Below are 12,228 nucleotides of genomic sequence, written 5' to 3'. Positions count from 1 at the left end.
TCTACGGTGTGAGACTCTACGGTGTGAACTGATACGGTGTGAGACTCTATGGTGTGAGACTCTATGGTGTGAGACTCTACGGTGTGAGACTCTACGGTGTGAACTGATACGGTGTGAGACTCTATGGTGTGAGACTCTACGGTGTGAGACTCTACGGTGTGAACTGATACGGTGTGAGACTCTATGGTGTGAGACTCTATGGTGTGAGACTCTATGGTGTGAGACTATGGTGCGAACTGATATGGTGTGAACTGATACGGTGTGAACCGATATGGTGTGAACCGATATGGTGAGACTCTATGGTGTGAACCGATATGGTGAGACTCTATGGTGTGAACCGATATGGTGAGACTCTATGGTGTGAACCGATATGGTGAGACTCTATGGTGTGAACCGATATGGTGAGACTCTATGGTGTGAACCGATATGGTGAGACTCTATGGTGTGAACCGATATGGTGAGACTCTATGGTGTGAACCGATATGGTGAGACTCTATGGTGTGAACCGATATGGTGAGACTCTATGGTGTGAACCGATATGGTGAGACTCTATGGTGTGAACCGATATGGTGTGAACCGATATGGTGTGAACCGATATGGTGAGACTATGGTGAGACTCTATGGTGAGACTCTATGGTGAGACTCTATGGTGAGGGTGTTTTGACATTATAATACTCAGGAACTGGGACTCATCTATATATCACAGCTGGGCTTCTGCCATTCTGTATCTTCAGCACTAATGAAGGTTAGGAGTCTTGACCAATCGTTACTCAGTATAGAGAGCATCGCTTCCCTCTCTAGATACACTTAGTTCAAAGCCTTTGTGCAGGAGGTGTGGGAACTGGTGTGTGTCTTGGTTATTCACAAGCTCTCACAATGAAGCTCAAACATTCTGTCTTTGTGTAACTCCAGGAAGCAGTGCCTTAGCTAACACCTCTATTGGGCTGCAAAGATCATCATTTGTCAACTCAGAATAAACATAGTATGTCTTTACATAGAATGACCATCAGAGAAAGCGGTATTACTTCAAAAATATCTCTTTGCTTAACCACATTGAACTGTTGGATAAATAGTAAGTAACTTACATTTGTTACAACAAAGAAAAGATTAAGTTACATAAATTGTGCATTGATGACATTGAAGTATAGGTTCTGTCTTCCCGTGACCATAACTATACATTGTGGTTAAGCACAGACATATTTTTGAAGTAACACTGCAATCCTATTCAGAATAGAAGATCTCAAATCTTAATCTGATCCTAAGTATTTTTTACATCAATAAACATCTTTATAAGAGTGGGGATTTGCCACACTTGTGTTACAAACAAGATCCTCAATATAAGTGGAAAGAGATTGCCTGGGGATTGAGGGTTGTGAGAGCACAAAGAGAGACAACCACTAACTCTGCCTTCGGTTAGACCCAGGTCCTCTGAGATACAGCTGCTGGGAAGAGAGCTGTCAGTGCAGATCAGGAAGAGCGCAGAGAAAGAGACTGAGGGGAAACTGGGATCAGGAGTAAATGAGAAGAAAGAACCCGGATCAAACTATGCTAGATCATTTCACATCAACAACATGACCGCCAAGCTTTGTCTTTCAGTTCTGACTGTCAGCAATTTAAAGATGTTTAATTAACTCCAGCACAGAAACACAAATCACATGGCAAATGACTTCATATACAAGTTGGTTCTGCAACAACAACAGCCAGATTTCGATATGTGTCCTTACTTCAGCAGGCCCATCTGTCTCGAAGCGACACGACACAGTCACTACACAAACATCACACAAACGTTCCTTGTTCCCTCTGGCAAACAGGTCTGGTTTCCCAGAGCAGCGTTGTGACATCACACAGCCAGCGGACGGTCACTCTGGCATGTAGAGGCATTTGAGCACTTAAAAGGCAGCATTCCCCCTGGGATCATTCAATCCACCAGCCTTCCTGAGGCTGTGCGGCCCGCGTGCTACCACTACTTGGGTAGCCCTCGCTGAGGGTTTGGAGATTTTTTAAAGAAGGCGGGTTTACTTCCTTGCAGAGCAAAGACCAAGAGCCCCAGAGAGCAATAAGAGATGTTTTGCAAGTCTGAAAACCCACTCCTGCGCCACCTCTCCCTCCCTTGATCAAATTCACTAGCATCCACATCCCACCGAGGGCCTTCCACATCTTGGTTCCTAGAAAAACACACAAAGAACATGAGCTCAAGAGGGGCCGGACCCCTTGCCAGCGTGGCAGTGGGGGGCTCTTCACGGAGCCCCGTCTGAGAGCCTCTTTAGCAACCAAGGAACCGAGGGCCTGGATTTGGGGAGAGAACCTGTAAAACATGGCTGTCTGGGATACTAGAGGAGCACAACCACCCAGATCAGTGTGCTGTAAAGTGGGCCACTATATGAAAACCAGCTGGACGAAGACATTATAGAACGACACAACCACTTTCTGTCTTGGGTAAAGAAAGAGAACTGATTTTGGAAAGCATCAAGACATTGCAATAACGGTTTTAGCAATCGTAATTACCCAGCAGTACTAATTCTCACACATAAAAAGACAGATTTTCCCTGATCGGTCTAAACATGGAAAATCTCCAAACTAGGGAATATAATATTGTTGGCTCTCAGCTGAGCTCCCACAGTCTGCATGGCACGTTCCTTTATTTACACATTTACACTCGCGCCTTGAGCCTCGAAACACAACAGCTCACGGCTTCCAGTGGAGCTGTGAGTACCAAGCTGCGCTGCTGAACCTTGCTCTAATTTACAACTGGCTTTTCATGAATGAGCCACAGACATCAGCAGGGGCACGTAGCTGCAGTGTACAGAGAACCGACGCCAGCCCACCGTGGATACTGCTGTAGCAGCAGAGAAGGGGATTACAGCGGCCGGGCCAAGTACATCACATCGGGCGACGGATGAAGTGTTCAGACAGTAGATTCTCGCTCCTCCAGCTATTAGCCCCCCCCCCCCCCCCCCCCCTCGCAGTGTGTCAGTCCCATCCAACACTCACCTGAGCATGTGGGCAGCACTGAAGACCACATCAAACTCTCCGCTATCCAGGCATGCCGCCTTCTCCGCCATCTCAGCCGCTTCCAGCAGGCGAGACTCCTCCAACAAAAACTGACCTGGGATCAGACGGAGATCAATAAAATGCTACGTGTGAATGTGGATAGGGAGGGACGAATATTGTCCTTGGCCCAAGGAGATAGGCAGGCTGCTGTCCGCCCTAACGATGATTTGCTGAAACACAAGACATAAGTGCAGACGATTGACTGTAGCATTGTTCTTTGGCCATAACTCAGGCCCATTTGTCCAATTAGCAGGATCTTGATAGGACAGCTTCTATTACATGTGGATTGGACCTGGCTGGAGATCTGTTCTGTGTGTCTGAGGTGCAGATGGAAATTGAGAGCAGGGCCTTCGTATCTCTCCCTAATGAGGCTGGAGGACGGACTCCTGAGGAGGGCATAAATTCAGACACTCTGTGTCAGAGTTTAGGAGAAATGAATAGCCTGTTGATTTTGGTGGGTTCCACCACTGTACAATGCTCCCAAACCACTGGGCGAAAGCAAGCATATTTTCCTAAATAGCTCTGGATTAAATGTCGACCTTCCTGCTACAGGCCTTAGGTGAAGGAGAGAATGTTCGGCCCGGACTGATTTCTGACATATTACAGAGCGCCCTATTAGAAATACTGGTATGGCAGGAGATGGAATTCAATATGTCAGCTCTTGTTTTACTGGAGGGGTTAAGAGAATGTGAAAGCAATTCCTTAAAATATCAAGAAATTAAATACATGCTTTCATTTTATTACAAATCTTTCATGTATGTGTTACCACAAATTTGTCGGCTGGCCCTCGATCTCAAATCCAATTTTGAAAACTTGACCATAATATTTGTGAGTTTTCATAATATCAAATGGTGTTCAGCAAAAAGACACATGAAGGGACACCCTAATGTCATATCTGAGAAACCGATGTTCGTGATGTTCATCTTCTGCGGTTAGTAGTGTGAATATTTCGGCACCCTATCTTTCCTCACCAGCCAACCACAAATAGTGCCTCAGAAATACAGTTCAGCATTGTCATTCTGGCAACCGTACAGACATCCAATAGAGCTAGCTGTATGTGTGTGTGTCCATGCTGGTCTGACGGCGGGTACAAACTTGTTACACTATACTTGTGAGGACAAGATGTGTGTGTGCACATATTACCTGCTACCTATAGTAAAGAAATATAACATGGATAGAATTTCATAAATTCTCTGAAAATGCCACAACACTTCAAATACAGAACAACATCTATAACATCTATAATGGTATTTACCAGATTTTTTGGTTTCAAATAAAAAGTGAGCTTGCCAAAATGATTAATCCAATAAGAGCAATAAGGAATAATCTTAACACAAGGTGGTAATGTCGTGACTTACACAACAGGGTTACATGGGGGACTAGAGGTAAGAGAACCACAAGTATGTTGAATAATTTAACATTAATATAATACTGGATCATCAAACCAAACAGACGGTAAACTGTACCACTCACCGTAATGCATATAGCAATTTCCTTTAGTGGGGTCAAGTTGAATGGCCTTCAGAAAATACCTCTCAGCTTCAGCTTTCTGGCCCTAAGAAGGGAGATGGATGGAATACAAGATCACTACTTGTTGCTGTTGTTATGCTATCGTCAATATAAAAACAAAAATCATGTATAAAAGGAGATTTTTCAGAGGCACAAAGTGATTGTGACATAACAAAGAAAATACATCAAACACTTTTAGTTACATTCGTTACATGGTGTCATCACTTCAAGTATGAATGCAGAAACTGTGTGTGTGTGTGCGTGTCTGTGCGTGTGTGTGTGTGAGATCAAACCACTGCAGCTGAGAGAGAAAGAGGGTGAAAAAGAACAAAAAAGACACACACATGCACGCGCACAAAACCATGGAGCTTGAGAGAGGGCATACAGGGGCGTGCTGGGTTACTCCACACAGGGGCTGACAGACAGGGTGAGACAGAGCAGCCTGATGAGGGACAGCTTCAGTGACAGATTGGGGCCGGGTGGGGACCAGAGGAGCCAGTCCCCCTGGGGCCTCAGAGAGCTGGACCAAATCCCAGCTAACACACAGAGCTGTCTCAGACACACAACACTGGCCTCAGCTGGGAATCAGCTGCTCTCTAATCAACAATACATCTCTAAAAACACAATGGCTGTTCTTGTGAATACAGCTCGTGAAGGCCAATTCACTATAGGGGTTCAACTAATCAATCAACGCCTGTAGAAACCTAAACAAACCTCAATATTACATAAGCCAGAAGCCAGAATAAATTATGTTTATGAATGCCATTATGTAGAATGAGCACAAATCGTTCATTTTAATTGCAAAGACTTTGAAGAAAAAGCTTTTAGTCAAACAGTGCCTTGTTCATTTTTAATCAAGTTTACCTACAATAACTTTTTAAGTGTACTGTAAATGTTGTAGAATGTTCTCCATTGATGAGATGGGAGATTTAACATGCACTATACACAGTGTAGCACTATACATGCACTATACACAGTGTAGCACTATACATGCACTATACACAGTGTAGCACTATACATGCACTATACACAGTGTAGCACTATACATGCACTATACACAGTGTAGCACTATACATGCACTATACACAGTGTAGCACTATACATGCACTATACACAGTGTAGCACTATACATGCACTATACACAGTGTAGCACTATACATGCACTATACACAGTGTAGCACTATACATGCACTATACACAGTGTAGCACTATACATGCACTATATACAGTGTAACACTATACATGCACTATATACAGTGTAACACTATACATGCACTATACACAGTGTAGCACTATACATGCACTATACACAGTGTAGCACTACACATGCACTATACACAGTGTAGCACTATACATGCACTATATACAGTGTAACACTATACATGCACTATATACAGTGTAACACTATAAATACACTATATACAGTGTAGCACTATACATGCTCTATATACAGTATAGCAACTATACATGTACTACATAAAGTGTAGCACAATACATGCACTATATACAGTGTAACACTATACATGCACTATATACAGTGTAACACTATACATGCACTATATACAGTGTAACACTATAAATACACTATATACAGTGTAGCACTATACATGCTCTATATACAGTATAGCAACTATACATGTACTACATAAAGTGTAGCACAATACATGCACTATATACAGTGTAACACTATACATGCACTATATACAGTGTAACACTATACATGCACTATATACAGTGTAGCACTATAAATACACTATACACAGTGTAGCACTATACATGTACTACATAAAGTGTAGCACAATACATGCACTATATACAGTGTTGCACTATACATACACTATATACAGTGTTGCACTATACATACACTATATACAGTGTTGCACTATACATACACTATATACAGTGTTGCACTATACATACACTATATACAGTGTTGCACTATACATACACTATATACAGTGTTGCACTATACATACACTATATACAGTGTTGCACTATACATACACTATATACAGTGTTGCACTATACATACACTATATACAGTGTTGCACTATACATACACTATATACAGTGTTGCACTATACATACACTATATACAGTGTAGCACTATACATACACTATACATAGTGTAGCAACAATACATGCACTATATACAGTGTTGCACTATACATACACTATATACAGTGTAGCACTATACATACACTATACATAGTGTAGCAACAATACATGCACTATATACAGGGTGGGAGTGACTGTAATACAGTCATTTCAATGGGACATGCATTATTTCAGCATGTGTTTATGCTCAAATTCACGAATAGTACAAAGCAGTCAGTTGAGAAGATGCTGGAATAGTCATAACATCAGCATATTTCTATTTACTTAAGTTCAGACAGCAGAAAGGTAGTTTCCTGTCAGTTATGACAATTTAATGCACCAGCAATTATTGCGAGTGTGTTTCTAAATAGGCTTGGAAAGTCTGAAGTAAATTTCACATTTTCATGAGGAAAAGGTGTTGAAAGTGTGGAAATGATATCACCTGTGTGCCCAACTGGATGTTATCTTTTAAATCCAGGTTTTGTCTTATTAAGCTAAGTGTGAGAAAGAGGTAATCTGTATGAAGTCTGTAAGAAGGCTCTTAGAAAGCTGTGTAGCACATCGATGACTAGGAACAGGAGACAGAGTTAGAGTCTTAATAAGTGTATGATGAATGCTGATGGCCTGATAGCCCGCTGTGTTTGAATTGCCTGGGATTTATGTAAGAAACAGCCCTCTCTCCCCGTTGGTCCACATCTCTCCCGATCGTCACCTCCCTCTGCTCTCCTGTGGCAGTTTGGCGAGGGACAGAAATAATAGAAATAAAAAACCCCTGAGAAGTCAACAAATGTTGCATTATTCCAAAAGGTCAATAGAGAAAGGTCAACCGGCTGTCACCCGCATTCACACTCCTCACATGCACACTCCACACATGCACGACGCGTCAACTCCTCACGGAGGCGCAACATCCTGTTTTCACACATAGAGCACTTATTGTTTGCGTTGACCCCCCTAATCTCCTGGCGACATCAGACGTGGAACAGATGTGCACCGCAGCTCTGGCAGCCACTGAGGTGATTATGAATGGAGCCTGTATCAGATTAGGCCCGGAAATGACTTGCCAATATGGCCGAGTTCAATAACCCCCACCACTACACCCCTCCCCATCGGAGGAGGTGCAGTCAGCCCAGCAGGAGGTGCAGTCAGCCAGTCACTCTGGCTCCACCCTGAGCAGGGGCCACACCCTGTACCTCCCCCCCCCTCCCCACCCCCGCCCGAGCCACGGTCCCCCTGCCGTGATCTGAACCTGGCAGCCCCGCCGGGACGACCCCTTCCTTGTCACTCACAGAGGGGTACAGGGGGATGTGAGGGGAGGTGTGGGGGTGTGCATTTGATCAGGACTAAACGCAGTTGTCAGAGGAGGAACGGTAGAAGCGGTGGTGTGGGGGAAAAGGCACGGCAGGAGGTCAGAGGTCACGACGGGTTGACGGAGGGTGAGGGTGAACAAAATCATCCAGCAAATAGAACGGTTTTCATGTTCATACCATCTAACGACACACCTGCACAGCCAGATACGTGTCCTAGGACAACTTAAACCAATGCATTTCACACCATGTCCCGTATGTCTGTTTACAACCAACTCACAGGTAAACAGACTGTCTCAGTTTTGCAGCAAAGGTTGTCCGTCTCTGCCTGAGATGTTACCTACTGCAGGAGAGGCACATCACAGAGCTCTGTACTTCCCTATTTACACTAAATAAATAGTATTCCCAATTTATATACATTTTTCCCTACCTTCTATAATTTTTTTCCAGTTTTTCTATTGGATTCTCTACTGGAGTCTTGTTCCCTCCATATGTTAGGACAGATGTCAGGTATGTCAGAGACTTTGGTTAGGAGATCCGCCCATGTCAGTTTACAAGGTAGCTTTTCTCAGAACGGCCTGCTAAGCTGTTATCCAAACCTCAGACAGGGAAATCGGTCAACCCAGAGTCAAAACGTGAAATGTCTTATTATTAAATCTATTATTCCCAAGAAAGGCAGATGATAGGGATTGACAAAGGTAAGTTTGCTCCATGATTTTGTGTAAAAATAAAAAGATCCCTTCAGAGAGAAATTATACTCCTCTCACCATGAAGTTGTTCAACTTGTAATATCATGGCTACATTCAGCTAGAAATGCTGAATCCTCAGTTCTGCTAAAAATCAGCAAATCCCTCCCGCTCGTTTTTCTTAATAATTTCTTTTTTTCTAATCAATGTAAACACCACTGACACATTTCTGGCTTCAAATTCATTGAGATTTACAGTTAAAATATACCTACATACACTGTATAAATAACTGACAGGGCCATTATTATCACAGAGTAAAGCATGCCAATCACAATCAATAACAAAGAGGATCCTTATTTGCCAAAGTGTGATGAGGGTGGATGGAGAGTGTTTTCTTTATTCATCCTGATGGTCCCGACCCTGGAAATGAATATAACTTAAAAAGGCCTCCGGTGGAGAGCTGGAAATGAGGGGAGACACGGACAGGAAGGGCCTGGTATTTCTAAGGGAGTCCAAGGCCCATCCCCACCCCGTCGCGCCTCCTTCGGCGAGGGGGGGGGGCAGACTATGGGCTGCTGCCTCCGAGAGAGTGGCGTCAGGCTGGGGAGAGTGGGAAGACATTCACCTCTCTCTCCGGTTCCACGCACCACTGGTCCACCCACTGGTCCGTTACCGTGTGCAACACGCGACCCCGACCCTGTGAACTCCGGGACCCCGCGGTGTGAACCGCCCCCAGCGCACAAACCAGTCTTTCTCCTCTTAGTAAAACTCGGGTCAACAGCATAGCCTTGGTGGAATTCATCCGAGGAGTCTAAAGGCCCTGGGGGTCAGGGGGCAGCGGACGGGGATCCTGCTCAGATCAGTCAGAACACAGAGGTTCCTCATGTATGTATGTGTTTCAGGCTCTGATTGGTCAGCTTAGTGACATTGATTAGTGTTCCGTACGGAGGGCCTGTTAAGGCAGGTGTTGAAATACAGACAGGAAGAGCATCTCGACCTTCACCGGGCATGTTGACCAACGTCTGTGTTCCCCACCAACGAATGACAATCACACAGCCAGACGATGGATGAACTGCCCAACATCATCTGGCTATTCGCCGAGCTCAAGAAGAATCCAGGAGACGATTATTAAAGTCACTGACCCTTCTTTACCAGAGCGACTTACCGGACCAATCAGAATGAATCGTGGTGCTCAGGGACATAACCACAGGGTTTTCACACTGATGATCAAACTGCTAGGCTATCGGCAGTCCCGGGAAGATGACGACGAAAACAAACTTACCGTGAGGGCCAGGAGCTTGCCGTAGGTCAGGTGTGCTGGGATGTGATCCGGCTTGGCCCTCAGGGCCTCTCGGTACCAGTGACCCGCCTCTGACAGCTTGTTGAGTCTCATGTAGGCCTCTCCTGCGAGCGGAAGGAAGGGTCGGGTCAACGGTCAGAAGTTAAGAAACCACACCTCTTCCCATTGTCTCACAGAGGAATTCCATTACATGGAGGGCAGTCGTCCCTAAAGGGTTACCATGACTCCAGGTCACAATGAAACCCGATATGAAGCCTGTGTTTTATTAGACAAAAGACGTTTAGCCAGGGCTAGGGCCCACATTATTATTAACAAAGTCTAGGACCACATTTCTATTGGTGTTCACCCAACAGTGTTCAACTGAATGGGTTAAATGCAAACATTATATACAGTTTATAATATCCTACATTCAATAACATGGTCCCCGATCAGGTATAATGCTGATGACAAGAATAGAAACACTGTCCCTGATCAGCTATAATGCTGATGACATGAGTAGAAACACTGTCCCTGATCAGGTATAATGCTGATGACATGAATAGAAACACTGTCCCTGAATGACATGAGTGGAAACATCCTCCATTTATAGCAGCAAGTAAAATTATATTTTCCGGGGCTAAACAATTTGCATGGAGATGTGGAAAGTTAAAATGTTAGCTAGTTTGCGACGTTAGCCAAAGGTTAGCTCTCCATCATTCTGAATAGTCTTGTAAATTGGAGTGTGGACAATCTTTCTATCAGCAGATATTTTTCTTACAGATTTGATGTTAGATTATGCCCTAGTTGGGTTCCCTTGTTTTAATTTATTTGCTCACCAGCAGCTAATACAACAGCGTTGTCTACTGTTATGATTATGATCAGGGTAACATGGATAGCTTCATCTCCATATTTGTCAGACATGGTGTAATACAGAACCGGTCACACACTCTTGCTACCAGTGCACTTCACCATCAGATTCTGCTCTGTGAGGAAACACAAACACGGACGTACAATTGGAAGTGACACAAATTCCAAGGAGTTGAAAACCACATCTACTGGAACATTCCATTACCCAGCAGAGAATGGGGTTTTGGCAGATTAGGACCCAAGTTTGACCGAGATAGCCATGGAAACGGATTAATGTTTCCCCTCTTGATAATATGACAAAATTCATGACAGCACCCACCATCAGCTGGACGGTAAAAAGAGAGGAGCAGGTACGCCAAACATTCAAATTAGTTCGTCAGAGTAGTGGAAAAAATCTGCCGTAAGAAATATTGTAAATTTTTGCTCCATCCACGGTCCCCACAGCTTTCAATCTGTGAGAGGCGATTTTGGTCAACCATCTGACATAATCTCAGCACCTCTGTCAAACTTAATCTGAGTCCACTGGCCGAGGTGCTGTACTAGGGGAGCCTGCTTCAATTCAGCGAGAGAATTAGAGAGCGAGAGAGCAAGAGAGACTCAGAAGATGAAAGAGAAAGGGAAAAAGAGAGAAACAGAATTGCAGAATAACACACTGAAAGGGAGAAAAGACGCCAAGGAAGCAGTACAAGCAGAGAGAGATGTCACAGCGGTGCTGAGAACAGCCACCCAGTGACATGACTGTGTGAAATACAAGGGACACTTGCATTGGAATGTTGTTGTTTTCCCCAATCAGAAGTCACAAATCAATCTGCAGTTGCTTTCACGTGACTGTAAGACAAGGAGCACAGTTCTTATCCAAGCGAAAAGCAAACAACCTTTGTTAACGCACTGTGGAAACCTTAACATCAGGGCCTCAACGGGAGTCCTGACCTGCAGCCACACCCCCCCCCCCACCAACTTTGATTTGGCTTAGAATTTTTTTTCCAAAAAACCTTCAATCCCGACTCTTATAAGACGTTATGAAAACAGAGCACCTTTAAACCCAACAGCATGTCTGCCCTCGGAGACTGGACTAAGCCTTAGTCAGCTGATGAGCACCAAACCCAGGCCACAATCAATACAAGCTAATCCTGTGCCCCTTCAGGTGGAGTCCGGTGAGAAAAAGCTTAATGAACTCAGCCAAAAGGGCACAGACCTTCTTGAACAGCTGATACAGTGCCTTTGTACCCCGACACCTCCACATAAAGCACATTAGACCACATCTAAAATTCCAATCTTTCTCCTCCTCGCAAAAACATATTAGATTGCCGGAACGGCCACTTACCCATCATGTTAAAGAGGCTCTGAGGGGCAAATTGTCTCGGCATTTTCTGCATTGCTTCTTTATACACCAAGAGGGCCTCCTATTAACAGATAAAACAAAAGAAACCCTCAA

At 44.2% G+C, this 12,228-nt stretch overlaps 1 protein-coding gene across 4 annotated transcripts in view; it reads right to left on the bottom strand.

Annotated features, from left to right (window-relative positions):
• tmtc2b (transmembrane O-mannosyltransferase targeting cadherins 2b) overlaps positions 1–12,228 on the bottom strand; it is a 102,311-nt gene that overhangs the window by 12,370 nt on the left and 77,713 nt on the right. For all 4 annotated transcript variants that reach the window (XM_010883300.5, XM_010883301.4, XM_020040497.3 and 1 more), the window contains 4 exons: positions 12,118–12,196; positions 9,930–10,051; positions 4,525–4,606; positions 2,992–3,106 (listed from right to left, as the gene is read on the bottom strand). In XM_010883300.5, coding sequence (XP_010881602.1) covers positions 2,992–3,106; positions 4,525–4,606; positions 9,930–10,051; positions 12,118–12,196 — 398 coding nt within the window. The remainder of the gene's footprint in view (positions 1–2,991; positions 3,107–4,524; positions 4,607–9,929; positions 10,052–12,117; positions 12,197–12,228) is intronic.

The sequence above is a fragment of the Esox lucius genome, chromosome 19 (assembly GCF_011004845.1).
Source record: "Esox lucius isolate fEsoLuc1 chromosome 19, fEsoLuc1.pri, whole genome shotgun sequence".
Lineage (NCBI taxonomy): Eukaryota > Metazoa > Chordata > Actinopteri > Esociformes > Esocidae > Esox > Esox lucius.
Note: the sequence above shows the minus strand (reverse complement) of the source record. Positions and strands in the feature narration are given on the sequence as shown.